Source organism: Ictidomys tridecemlineatus, chromosome 10 (genome assembly GCF_052094955.1).
Source record: "Ictidomys tridecemlineatus isolate mIctTri1 chromosome 10, mIctTri1.hap1, whole genome shotgun sequence".
Taxonomy (NCBI): domain Eukaryota; kingdom Metazoa; phylum Chordata; class Mammalia; order Rodentia; family Sciuridae; genus Ictidomys; species Ictidomys tridecemlineatus.
The window spans coordinates 6505644-6520344 of NC_135486.1; the positions used below are offsets into that span (position 1 = coordinate 6505644).

The 14701-nt window shown below is 41.4% G+C and overlaps 1 protein-coding gene across 6 annotated transcripts in view; it reads left to right on the forward strand.

Annotated features, from left to right (window-relative positions):
* The window catches only part of Dnm3 (dynamin 3), a 460170-nt gene that overhangs the window by 316361 nt on the left and 129108 nt on the right, over positions 1-14701 (forward strand). For all 6 annotated transcript variants that reach the window (XM_078022311.1, XM_040278054.2, XM_078022310.1 and 3 more), the window contains one exon: positions 7174-7283. In XM_078022311.1, the coding sequence (XP_077878437.1) occupies positions 7174-7283 (110 nt within the window). The remainder of the gene's footprint in view (positions 1-7173; positions 7284-14701) is intronic.

The following is a 14701-nucleotide window of genomic DNA, read 5'->3' on the forward strand; positions in this document are numbered from 1 at the left end:
TCCAAAGTCTTTTGAAAATTGTTGCCCACTCTAAGCTCCTCTCCCATTGTCTTTCTCCTTATAAGTTAATACCTTTTTATATTTATGTACTATTAACACCGTGTGCTTGGGGTGAGGAAATTCAATAGAAGGATGGGACCATTCTGCCATCCTTAGCAAGTGATTCTTTCACATACTTAGGATTGTCATTGTCATGTACTTATGATTAACAATGTACATGATCCATTTTGAAGTACAAATACGAATATTTCTTTAAATATAAGGATTTCAAACAAAGATTTGAGAACAAAGTCTATTATGTTCTCACATTCAATTATAAACTCCTTTTTTTCAGTAGGGACTGGTGGTCACAATTTGAGGATATTAGATGCACCTGAGAATACAGTGAAACACATGCTAAGTGGGAAAAAAAGTCACATTGCCCAAGAATGCCAAGAAAACAGAGCCCTCTCATGGTCCTGTGGCTTCCATGAGGAGGTGGACTCTGAGGTGACCATGGGAGCCCGGCCATGGGCATTCTCCCAGGTGGCAGGTGTGACCATTCTTTCTCCTGCCCCATGGAGCTGCGCCATATGCAGCCAGCTCCATTGGAGGACCTGGATCAGGACAGAGGTGACCATGAAGCTCATGACCCGGAAACCACGGGGTTTTCCTGGGCCTATTAGGAGCGCCCATCAGACACCAGCAGTTTCTTTGGTGCCCAAGAGAAAATCTGCAGAAGTACCATTTACTAAGGACCTGCTGGTCCACAGATGCTGTTTACCATCCAGATGTAGCTCTGATTAAAGCAGGGAATGAAAGTCCAAATAAAAAGATGGGCGGTTTACACTGTGAGCTTCGTACTTGCGCATCCCCCGAGTTGTGACTTCTTAATAGCAATAAACACCAGATTCCAGTTTCCAACAGCATGTGGAACTAGTATTCTGGTATTCTCAATATTTTTATAGCCTCTCCTTTTTTCTTTGATACTTTGATTATTTTGTAAGTCAGTCTTCATCGGAGTCCTTAGTCTAGGCCGCACACTATGCCAGACGGCGAGGGGACGGTCCGTGTGTTCATTCAGCAAGGGTTTGCTGCATGTCTGCTGCGCAGCCAAGACTAACAAGGAAGCCGTTTCTTCCGTCAGAGCTGAAGGTCTGGCAGCAGAGTCCCAGTATGGGGAACAAGGCACACAGACTGTCAACAGCAGTGACGGTATGGTCACAGATACGCTAGGGCCCTTGGGAGTTGGAAAGGCAGCGCACACACGTGCTTAGGCTAAACATTTGGACACTTAGAAAATAACACAAAGTACAAAGTGCCGTGGTGCAGAGCGAGTGCACTGGTGCTGTGGAGGGGCCAGACTGGTGCGAGGGGGTCCCGGGGGGCAGCAGAGGAGACGGAGCACAGCACCTGGGGCGGCGGTGGCTTCCACTGCCTCCAGAGTGCTGTGTGCTTTTGTGAGTTTTTGCTGAGCATAATTGTGCCCAATCAGGTGGCAGGCAGGGCACTGCAGGTAGTGTGACCTGGAGCACCGAGTGATCTCACCTGAGGGCCCGGGGAGCCAGACAGAAGTACTTAGTGCGCCAGAAGAGGCAAAGCGAGTCCCAGGCCGCTGTGGGTGCCGGGGAATAAGGCTGGCAGGTGAAGCGACTGAGGAAGAGGCACCTGGAGACCCAGGCTCAGGAGGCATGGGGGAAGGGGGGCGCTCCACCGTCATTTCTCAAGACTGTGTCAGAGGCAGCATCAGGGCAGGTTTTTCCTGGCCCCTGGCCCCGTCCTAGCTTCAGATGAGGAGCTCTGCTTTTAAATCTATCTAATATATTTGACTTTTGTATTAGAATATTTTTCTTTAGAGGATTCCGCTGATTTTTTTAAAAAGTTTATAATGAGATGGGCAAAGAAAAAAAGACAAATATGTGATCTATAATGTTTTTAGAAAAATGTAAATGAAGTATAAAGCAGATGGGGTAGCCTATTGCAGGAACTTTAAGGCAAAGAGAAGCTGAGTAGCATCTAGAGCAAGGTATCCTAGTGGAGGATAAAGTGGGGACAGAGACGAGACCACGGGGTGTGTTCTGTGTGAAAATACGCTGGCTTTCCGGGGAACGGTGTGCAGCTGGCACTGGGCATGTTGAAGAGTCTGAATTTATTCTGACAGGAAATATAGTGTCTTTGAAAAATTGAGGTGGCCTGGGGAACTCAAGTGGGTCTGCTGAACGTAACTCTTGTGCCAGTTCCCCAGAGGACGAGAGGCTTGGGTTAATCCGTGGCAGTCCTCGTCCCCACCCAGAAACCCAGGGCAGTGTTTCCAGTTTCTCTGCCTGCAGACATTCTGGCCCAAGTGCATCAAGGTAAAAAGAGAACTTTGTTTCTATGAAAAAATATGGATCAACATTATCTCTTGAGCAACAAGCAAGAAAAATATAACACCCATTGGTATCTCATGCGTTTTCAGAATTCTGCAAAAACATTCCTAGCCCCTGGATGAGCCATCTTTTAACTCAGAGAAAAGATGCTGCCCTGTCTTTGGACCAGCCTCTCCTCCTTTGGCTGGCACCGTGCTACTGAGCATGTAGTTGACACACACCATTCGTGTGCCTGTCTCAGGAATGTGCCGTTCACTGCCCAGCAGAGAGAAGACTAATACATATCAGTTTCAACAAATTAGAAGTATACAGTACAGCGAACGCACTAACAGAGAATGCACGTGGGACATTGTGATGTCATGAATGAGGCGTGGCCAACCTGGGACTCTTCTTTCCCATGGAGTACAGCTGTTCTCAGCAGCCTAGGTGATCCGCCATTAGTCTGTCATGGGACCTGTTTCCAATCTTATTATTTATAAGCCCAAGAAATATTGTTCTCATGTTTTAGAATATTTGAGCAAGCCAGTGGAAAAAAAATAACAAATAGCACACATTTAAAAAATAAGTTTAGCACATATAACCTATATTTTAAAAATATATTTGATGACATTACTGGCTTTTTTAGATAGCTTTGCTCTTCTAACTTAATCTTCTTTAAGCTCTACCATTTTTAAAACTTTTTTTTTAGCACATTCATCTACTGAAGAGCAGAATCTCTGCATGGTTTTGTTTTTATATTGTTTAAAGTATATGGGATTTTCATAGCCGATTTATATGTTTAAGGCATGAGGTTATATTGGTCTAGGTTAGTAAAACATTAAACAAATTACATGATACTAAGAAAATGGTATAACATTAATTTAAAATCAATCTTCGAAGCATTAAAAATAAATTTTTATGTCACACCTGGTTATATGATTTTTAACATAATGGAATAATAATAATAATGCCACGATGGAATTCTATTTGTGAGATGTTTGATATGCGATAGCTGTATATGCATCAGTGTGGTGACTATTTAGTTGTAAACATAGAAGAATTAGGACATAATCCTTAACCTCAAGGAGATTGCAGCCTTCTTGAAGAGGCAGGTGGAATGAAGATTGTCAAAGATTGTCTGACATCCTGTTTGCTTCCTGTACAAACACTGGTAGTGATCCCCTTTTACTGAGAAAAGAAGAGCTACCGTGCTTAAATACGAAAAATACAATGGGGTCCGACTATTTAATCAGTCTCTGGAGCTTTTCAAAATAAGCTGAACTTTTTGAATCACCATTAAAAAAAATAATCTTACCCTAGAATTTTACCCATGCTTCCTCCAAAATGGACATTTAAAATATCAAATTTTATATCTTGTTTATTGTAAAAAACTGTTCTCTGCTTTTTTTTTGTTTTTCTTTGCATGAGTAACCTACTTGATCAATAGAATTGACTGAGTTCCAAATGAACAACCTTCACACCAATTTTTCAATGTAATGAGATTATAAAATGAGGATATCTAGAATAGAATAAATAACACCTATTGTATAAACTGAAAGGAGAGAGATGGGGCGGTAACAGTTATAAGCTCGGAAACATTTTGGTATGGGAAATAGAACTTACTTGGGCTATAACAGCATAGTTGTGGTAGGGAAGAATTGGAGGGCAACTCAGGCTGGGTAAAGAGTGTGGGCAGAGAAGGATTTGGTCCAAATGGAGAGTCCTTATGGAGGAAAAAGGGAGATATTGATAAATCAGGGCTGGGCCAATCCACGGGGGTTCGTAAATGTCACATTATGGAGTTTAGTGGATTTTCTTTCGTAATTAAAGGAAAGCTACTGAAAGTTTTGAAGGACTATGGTGAACTTGACAGAATACCTTTAAAATATTGCCTTCCCTGGTGATATCAGAGAACTGAGAAGGCAAAAAGAGTAGGTGGGAGACCACTGATGACAACGTGCTTGGGAGGTGCCAGGACCTGCAGTAATGTGCTGGGAGAGTCAAGCAGAGAGCCAGGACACGCTTCAGACAACGGGGCGTGATCTAGATGTGATGAAGGAGGCCAGAGACGGTATGAGATTCTGGCATGCTGACCGGAGAATGAAGGATGGGTCCACTCCAGAGCAGAAGTGGGACTGTCAGAGGGGAAGTTGTTTGGGTGGATGGGAAGAAGAAAAGAGAGTGCATGCGTCCCGTGCCATCCAAAGAAATTTAACGTGAGCCATGTGGTCCAGTGGCCACCTTCAAATGGGTAAAAGTGAACAGGCGAAATTATGTTTAATACTACTTAAACCCAATGCATTCAAAATAATATCCCTTCAACATGTGATCAGTATAAAAAGCATTAGTAAGAATTTATATTCATGTTTAATACTAAATATTTGGTGTTTATTTTACCTTCCACATATCCATATTTACTGTATTTCAGGTGCTCAGTCACTGCCTGTGGCTGGCAACAACAGGATATCACTTTATTAGACAGTTTTGTAGAATTAACAAAGATTATTTAACAAATTTCTTAATTAAGCTGGTGCTAAAACTCATTGTAGTTTGGAAATTATAATTCTGTATATCCTTCCTCCTTTTCTATGCCTTTCATTTTAGCTATTTCAAATGCAAGATATTTTTCCTTTTTCCAGCAGAACATCATTCTTTCCCAGAACCACCAAGATTTTTTAGAAATATCCGTGATATACTGTTTCCTTGCTTGGAGTTGCTGCTGCTTGGTTTAATTCTCTATTTGATTTACAACTTTTAATTGAACAAATGGGTCTGAGTATTTTTTTTTCTTCCTTGGTCAGTCTGGGGATTATGAAATAATTTAGCAATGTGTCCTCAAAAACCTTGGACAAATGACATTTAGGACTTGGGAAATGACGACTGCATTTTTTGTGTCCCCCATCCACAGATGTAGGCTTTTCCTCCCCTGTTTCATATCTGATGTAAGCTTGCTGGATTTTTGGTCTTCCCTATACACTAAAAAATGCAGTACAAAAGCGAGCCTACTTCTGCAGAAACCGAGCCAAGGACATTGTGTTCCATCTTTACAATGAAATGCAGATTTCCCATTAAAAGGCAAATCCATCATTTCAAAAGGTTGAAGAGGATGGTGCTTTTAAAAAGTCCAGCTGCTTAAATTTAGGGCATTGAAAAACGTCCAATTTAAAAAAAAAAAAAAATGTTCCCTGGGTCGCAAACATTTTCATTTGATTATGTATTGGATAGGTTTTCATTCAGTCTAGAATCCTGCCTCTTTTAAATTCAGAATTCTGTTTTAAAGTAGTTGGACAAGTGTTCTAAGTAGGTTGGACTCAGCTGTGATACTTCAGTGCTTCAATTCTGAATCTTACCACTTAGAATACCTTGCCTCTGTGAATAAACCACTGCTGTGGAGGAAACCTTGGGATCCACTCGCAGTGCTTGCTCTCTCTGTTTCTCCTTGGCTCTCTCTGCTGCCACTTGGTTTCTTTTCTGTTTTTTCTTTTCTTTGAAGACCTTGTCTGTCAGCTCAGCCATTTCATTCCCCAGCCAGCTTCCTCCAATGGGAAGGAAGTCATCTGCCTCACGCGGCCTCATTTTTGTGGTCGAGTAGAGCACCCCCTTTTTGCTCATCTAGTGCACTGGCCTGACTCCTCCCAGACTGGTTTGAGAGTAGGTAATGGCAAGGCCCTGATGCTCCCCGAAACACACGTGGCACCCACCACCTGGTACTGGGACGGGGAGTTGGCTAGGTGCTGCTGAGCCTGGCCACCGACTTCCAGGGAAGTGGTCCGCGTGCTGCTGTAGGGGCAGTGTGCTGCTGTAGGGGCAGCGTGGCTCGTGTCAAACATACCTGTATGGTGGGCAAATTTCCCATAGGTGTTAATAGTTGTTCATTAAAAGTTACAGCTGAGTCTCCATGCTTAGCCCTCTGGAGTCGACTCTGGCTTCTTCTCACACAGAGGCCTACTGTCTAACAAGGGCTCCGCTCACATGCTTGTGGTGAGAGGTATCTACGAGATTTCTTAAGCTGGGTTTTGGCTCTCTCCTATTATACTGGTTGTTAGGCATTTGCACATATGATATTGCCCCTGGGCCATCCCTAAAAGGAAACGTTTCCAGTAATTCTTTGGCATTCAACATGTTTTTCTAATGTCAGTTTGGTCCCATTGGTAGACCCTGCTTCTCCAACGTCCATATTCTTCCTGAGGATTGTTCATTTTAAAAGAGAACTCGTTCTAGTTAATATCAGCCTACTTCTAATGGGTTCTTTTTTCCCCGCCCAAAGAGCTCAATGATTCTATGAAATTACGGAGCGATTCTTGTTCTGGGCTTAACTTTTATTCTAGACCCAACTAGGGGAGGTATTTTCTGTACTTGATCATGGTTGATCGGGGGTGTTTCATACCGGGGTCCCTGTGCTTCACTCCCCTGCCAACACTGGCTATCGAAACTGCTTAGGCTGCAAATAAAACATGAAATGAAATCCATCTGGCATTTCTCATTGAATTAGGACCAGAACATTTTTGCTAAATATTAACAGATGGCTAAATTCTTAATATCAAACTAACATTTAAAAACATCTAAGGGGACCCACGAGAGGGGGAAGGATGGAGGACCATGTGTTTTCTCCATCTTGGAGTCCTTCCTGTATACCTTCCCTCCCCCACTCCCACTTTTCCAGCCCATGTGCTGAGAATCACACGTGAGTCCTCCATGTCAGATAACCTTTATTCCTTTGTAGCTGGCATCAAAACAGTGTTTGATGGTATCGAGATTAGTGTCATCAACTCTGGATACGTGATGCTACTGTCATGCTTCGAGATCTTTTATTGAAGTCCCCCCCCCTCTTTCTCTGTTAAAATAGGAAAAAGAAAAGAAGTACATGCTTCCCTTGGACAACCTGAAAGTTCGGGATGTGGAAAAGAGCTTCATGTCCAGCAAGCACATCTTTGCCCTCTTTAACACAGAGCAAAGGTAAGAAGATGCAGCGCCCTCTGTCTTCAGAGTTTTTTCCCTTGGATTTCTGCATGATCAGTGGTTCCTTTGTTCACATCTTGGACTTTGCCGCTCTTCAGCTTTCCCTTCATTTATTTTGTGTGTTTTAACTTCCACCATGGGTTATGGTTTCAAAACACTGAAAAGTGGAATAGGAAAGATCTTCAGGTATTAATTAGTTTATCTCCTGGTTTTCGAACAGGCACCAGAATCTTAAAGCTATATTTTATCACCTTAAAAGCCTTCCTGATCCTGACTTATTGTGTGCAAAGTTACAGATTGCTCAATTATTATCATAATTTTAAGTCATCTCTGTCTAACACGGATGGATGGCCCTTAAGATCTTCTTAAGACCTATGTATTGTGACTAAATTCAGTGAAGGTGAGTAAAACATCCAAATATCTAATACACTACAGTTTTTTAAAGCACTGTCCACATTCATTGGCTGGTTTTTGTAACAGTTGCCCATGAGGTTAAAAAAAATGGAGGAGTATGGTTGCCATTTGGTAAATTAGAAAGTGCAGGTTCAGAGAAGTTCACCGACTTTGCCAAGATCACAAAACGAATACATGGGGGAACTGGAACTTGAATCAGGATTTCATCTAAGTTTACATTCTCTTCCACTCATATTTCTTGTACTAGTATTTTTCCCCCACATACAATATCAACACTTGAGTTGGGCTGATCTTCATGGACTGCCGTGGATGCTCACGGAAACCGATGGGTAAAGCTAAAGAAACAAATGGAGAGGTAACACAGAATAGGATAGATGCCAAATGGTCGACAGCTAGGCAAACATTATGAAGGAGGTTTTTTCCCATGTGGAAATGTTACAGGAAAGATCTAATTCATGTGAATAAGTTATTAAGAGAGTGAGTCATTAGGTAGCAAGGTCTAATTTTAACCCATGTTTCCAAGCTGTGTTTTATCTTTATTTAGCAATGAATGAAGTTACTTGATTAGGTTCAATGACTGGCCCAGGGTCAATCACACAGTTAATCAAAACAGCGAAAGAAGAAGACTTCTCCTGCATTCCCAGTCAGTTGCTCAGAGTGAGTCATAATACAGAAATACCTAGAAAAACCACAAGAGCAAGCCATTTAGAGTCAAGGAAAAGAAAATTAACTACTACTCCTCTACCAAATACTGAAATGGGATCTTTAGAATACAGTATTATTTGAGAGTAACTTGTTTAAAAAAAAAAAGGAAAACAACAAATAAAAGGGCTTCTTAGAGCAATAATGATTCTGTCATCTGTGGCCAAGCTCAGGGCAGCTCCCATGGCTCCCAGACCAGAGGGTCAGGAGATGCTGACCCTCAGCCTTCCTGCTGGATGTAGAGTGGCACGGGAAAGTACCAAACAGGAAGTCAGACTACGTTGACCCCTCAGTCCACCCAGAAAGTCCACATTATGAAAGGTTCTGGTACAATGTAGATAAGACAATAGTAGCTCATCTTTTTAGATGAAATACATTTTGTGAATTTTTTAAAAAGTGAAAGTCACCACAATGAGAAAACTCCAGATATTCTGGAATTCTAGGGTTCCATAGAGGTATGGAATTCTTCAGCTTCTTCTCAAGATCTCTGGGAGGACATGGGTGTGCCCACGGGCACATTTGCCATGGCTTCTTCCTTGGAAATCTTGATTCCTTTAAATCAGGTCTGCACCGTCTGGTTGCTCCGGCACCATGGTGAATGCCAGCCGTCATCCCTGTCTCCGCTTTTGTTTTAGGGGCAATTTTTCTTTAAGAGTTAAACCCTTTAAAACAGTTACCTGATATCAGGTCAAGAAGATTCATTGTGTTTCCAGTTACTGAGGTTTCTGTTTTCATTTCTAAATCATGGACAGGTGTTGTATTTTATCAGTACCTGTATCTAGAAGATCAATTTTAATCTGTTCACATGGTGAAATATACTGATGGACCTCCTGACAGGAAGCCCTCCCGATCCCCTGCGCTGGAAGCCAGTTAGTTGGTGGCCTATCATTATTTATTATGCGTTCCTGGCTTAAGTGTGCCAGCATTTCATTTAGGCTTTTGCATCCATGTTTGTTATGGAGATTGGCTCATAGAAATACCCTAATTTCAATATCAGGTTCTGTTAACTTCACAAACTGAGGTGGGAATAGATCCTTATTGTTCTATGGAATGTTTTATATAAAACAAAGATTAACGGTTCATTGAATGTTTGGTGGAAGTCACCAACAAGATCATCTGGCCTGGAAGTTATTTTTGATAATGTCTTAAGAAATGCTTTAATGTGTTTTGTGATTAAAGATTTATTCAGATTTTCTGTTTTGCTAGGATTCAGTTTTGATTAATTATATTTTTCCCCTAGGAAATTGTTCATTTTATTTGTTTTTAAATATATTGGTATCAAGTATTTCTCATTCTATTTTTTAAAATTCTTATTGTATCTGAAATTTGACCCTATTTCATTCCTAATATTAAGTTTTATCTTTTTTTTTTCCCCATGATTATTCTTGCCAGGGTTTTCTCTATTTACAAAGAAATAACTTTGGCTTTTTGGTCCTTCACTGTGTATTTTTATTATTTCAATAATTTCTGTTTTCATCTTTATTTTTTATTTCCTTGTATTTTCTTTGTGTTTACTTTGTTGGATTTTTTTTTTAAATCTTAATTTAGATGTGTAGCTCATCGCTTTTTTATCCTTTTGCATATATGTGCATATAAATTTATAGGTTTCCTTCTAAATAGTCTTTAGATGATTAAAAGTTTTGAAATGTTATATTTTTATTACCATCCAATCTGTCTTCTAATTTTTGCTGTGGTTTTTTCCCTCTCCTTGGAGGTACTTAGAAGTATGTTTCACATTTTATAATACATAGAGTTTATTGTTTTGTTGTTTATTTCTACTTTAATTGGATTGTGGTCAGAGAATACGGTCTAGGACACGCCGATTCTCATAAATGTCCTGCGTATGTTTGAGAAGATGCATATTTGCTAATTCAGGACCGCAGGTTTGATGAGAGTTGATTTGATTGTGCTTGTTAATTGCATTACCTGATGTCTATTGTTAGTATTTTTCCATCTTGAATGATTCAAGCATTTAACAAGGAAATATCTGGCAACTGCTGAGTGTTAAGCAATTCTCTGTGTTTAAAATGCATTTGTGAGTAAGTAACCAAAAAAGATTAAACATTATTGATTACATTGCAGATAAGGACCTTGGCATGAAGAATCTTACTTTATCAGAGAGGTATTAAAAATATCACTTATGCCAGGCATGGTGGTACATGCCCGTAATCCCAGCAGCTTGGGAGACTGAGGCAGGAGGATCTCAAATTCACAGCCAGCCTCAGCAATGGTGAGATGCTAAGCAACTTAGTGAGACCCTGTCTCTAAATAAAATACAAAATAGGGCTGGGAATGTTGAGAATGTGGCTCAGTGGTTGAGTGCCCCTGATATCAATCCCTGATACAAAAAAAATTATATAATCATATGTATATAAATTTATGATTGTGAGCTTCAATATTCTAGCAAGTCTATCAATTTTTGCTCTCCATATTTAGAAGCCAATATGTGGTTTTATATTCATAAAAATTTAGAATTAAAATGAAAATAAATTTTTAACAACCCTCTTTATTCCTAGTAATGTTCTTTGCCGTTGATTTTTTTGCCTGATATTAATATAGTTATACTGTCTTCTGCTTAATATTTTCTCAGTTTATCCTTTTATTTCCTTTTTGTCATCAACCTTTATTTTTTATTGAGGGCTTCTCTTCTACTAGCATATAGTTGGTTTTGTTTGTTTAGTTCTAAACTAATGTGATCTCTTTCTTTTAATTAGTGAGATTTGCCCATTTACATTTTTTATTACTGATTTATTTTAACTCAATTTTAACATCATATTTTAGCCTTTATCTCTATCTTGCCTTTTATTTTTTAAAAATATTTTTTAGTTGTAGATGGACACAATACCTTTATTTTGTTTATTTTATTTTTATGTGATGCTGAGGTTCAAACCCAGTGCCTCATCCATATGAGGCAAGCACTCCTTGAACTACACTAACTGCTGAACTACAACCCCAGCCCCCATCTTGCCTTTTCTATACTTGTTTCTACCCTCCCTTATTTCCTATCTTTCTTTTCGTTAATTAAGTTTATTTTTTATTAGTTCAGTAGTTATGTACTCTATTCTTATTCTTTTAGACTTCATTTTAATATGACATTCATATATGAATTAAATTTGGAAGACTGTCTCTCTACTCTTTCCCAAATGACCTAAGACACTTTAACTTCAACAACCCCTTCATGATTTCCATGTGTTATTGTTTTCAATATTTGAATCCCATTTTAATTTTTCACCACCTTATTCAATGTAACCAGCTCATATGAGCAATGATTATTTACACATACTGACATGATTACCAATTTCTTTGTTCACTTTTCTTCTTGCACCACAGTATTTAATTTTGGTTCGTTTTCTTCACACTAAAGTAGAAATCCCCTCAGTAATTTCTATTTGGTTATAATTCTCAATTTGGTGTGTTTTCCTGAAAATATTTTACTTTGCCCTAATTTCTCTACAGCCCTTTAACTGAATGTTAAATTACAGATTGATCGTTATTTTATCTCATGGTGTTGAAGTTTTATTCCTCTGTTTCCTGGCTTTGGTTCTGCCTCTGAGAAGTCAGCTGTCACTCTAACATTTGCTCCTTTTAGAGATAATCTGTATTTTCTCACTGATTTAAGATCTTTTTTGTCATTGGTATTTTGAAGCTTTGACATGAACCTTGTTTATGTGTCCTGCTTGGGATTCATTGTGCTTCTTAACCCTGAGGATTCCTGCTTTTCATAAATTTGAAAAAAATGTTGACTTTTGTTTTCTATTCTTTTTTTTTTTTGTTTTTCTTTCTAAAATTGCTGTTAGACATAGACTAGACTGTTTTATCCTGTTCTTCATAGGTTTAGTCCTCTTTTTAATGTATCCTTTTAGGCTTCATTTTGGGTTGTTTTCTTAGTAAGACCTCCCAGTACATTGATACTCCTCTTCATCTTTGACCGCTCTGGGACACACTGGCCATGTTTCTGTGTTCTGAGACACATGTTTTCAGTCTGTACTTTTTCTAAGTATATGAACTTTGGAGGGTCTTCACTCTCACGTAAAAATCAAGGTCTTGTTTCTTGTGAGTGTTAAAAATATCAGTCTTTGGTGACTGAAACTGATGTCATCCGGTGGCAAAAGTGAGGAAAGATATATCTATTGAATGAGTGACCCAGCAGGGGAGGTGTGGCATTTCTTTCATTGTGACTGAATCAGGGCCACTCCGGGTGACTTGGGCTGGCTACTAAATAATCACAGAAAATACCTTTTGGGGGGTTCAGTGACGGTTCCTCCACCTCAGTAACCACAATGGAGGCTGGCAAAAAGGGAGAGAGCTCGCCTGAAACCATCCTATGTGTCATGGGGAAGGCACTCGAGAAAGTTCCGCCCAAATAAGGCAAGGGATTGGGCTTCAGGGGTTGCTTGGTGATGTCCCGCGGTCCGCAGACTGACTGACGTCCTGGAAAGCCACACCCATCTCGGGTGTTGGGTGGGGATCACCGGCACCGTGAGCGGAAAAGGACACTGCGTCATCACACGGCCCAGGCACAGCAGCAACGTGGGTCCAGTCCCCTCTGGTGCCCAAGTGTGCACAGCTCACACACACACGGCCCCTGGCTGGCTCTCGACAAGAGCTTTTCAAATCTGTCTGTCTCGGAGGAGGGAGTTTTCCCCCTTGGCCATCTCAGTGGAAAGGACACTGCGTTTCATTTCCATCAGGTCGTAGAGACAGGAAGCTACGTTCCTGGCTTCTCCCAGGGCTCAAGGCTGTGAGACTGTGACCCTGAGGGCCGACCTGGGGCCTGTCATGTGCGCAGACTCGAGTGTCGTCCACACCGTTTACAGTGGCCGTCCTCCCAGGCTCTGATCCATTCTGTCAGTAGAGGTGTGTCCTCATGTCCAAGGCTGAGCCTGGCTCTGTTGTCAGCCCTGCCCGTCAGTGTCGGTGCTCTACAGGAGACACAAGACGTGATTTGTGTTGGTGACATTAGTGGGCACCAGTGAGCATCCTACGGATCCATTTTTCACTGATCTTCGCAGAGAATTAAACTAATGAAGAAATAAAAGAGGAAGAAAATTCGAGTCAGGTTAGGAGAGGGCCATCCACGATGCTCACGGGTGTCGCTGCGGAGCATAACACTCACCCAGATTCCATGACGGTGAAGCCCAGTCCAGAGAGCAGAGGGGTCACCCCAGCAAGAGAGCTGGCATCGTCGTCGGTGACTCTCAGTCACAGTGTGGACTGCAGGAAGCACACAGGGAGCTGGTGTCAGGCAAAGCACATCATGGGAAATGCTGCTGCTCGTGGAGCCCACCTCTCCCTGAGAAGACACCGCTGATTTCAAAGGCAAATGGAACTCGTGACAAAAATAACGACATCCCCCTTTGTTCCAAGGGGCGCATCGAACTGCACGCACACGTGTGAATTCATGTGTCATGGAAAACCAGGCGTCTCTCCAAAGCCCATATGCTTAGCATGATTCTGTCGACTATTCTTAAATCCTGTTCTTTTCACCACTTTCATCGATTCCAAGGTTATTTTCCTAATTTTTATTTCTTCGGAGACAAGATCTCACATGAGTAAGAGGGTTCTCTCTCCTGGCCACGAGGTGAATTTGCCTTGGGTTGGTTTAGAAGAAAGGTCTCTGCTGCCTGGTGATTTTCATCCCTGTCCTCAATGACGGTGTGTTGGACCAGTTTGCTTATCAGTTTGGCAGAGTGAGGTGCGTTGGCTTGGGACCAGGAGTTCCAGTGTGAACATCAGAGGTGGCCCCCAGGCAGGGGCAGGAGTCCCTGGGACCCCACACGTAACCTTGTTTGTCCTCCTCTCTGCACCGGTTAGGAGCTCATTTCTATCCCAGTCAAATGCTGTCCCCATATCACAGAGTCAGAGCTGGAACCCACATCTAACGTCTCCCAATGCAGTGCTGCGCCTGATAACGGGGTTTAAATGTCAAGCGGGAATTCCATGTACTTGGCTCCTGAAAGGCGGCCGTCAGTTGCCAAGAGCTGGTCCCTTGTGATGCCAGCTCTCCACGGCCAAGCTGGAGGCGGTCACCACGCCCCCCCCCCCCCTGAATCAGGTGTGTGGGGATTGGTGGCTTCAGCATCCTCTTTTAAAAGGCTTCAGTGTCCTGGTGACTAAGTATGGTCTTTGTGAGTCTGGTGACCAGATATTTTGTTTTTTTATAGACCTTTATTTTATTTATGTGGGGCTGAGGATCGAACCCAGGGCCTCACACATGTGGGAAGAGCGCTCCACCACTGAGCCCCAGCCCCCGTTCCTGGTGACCAGATTTTTGAGCTATTCTAAATAGCGTTTCAGAG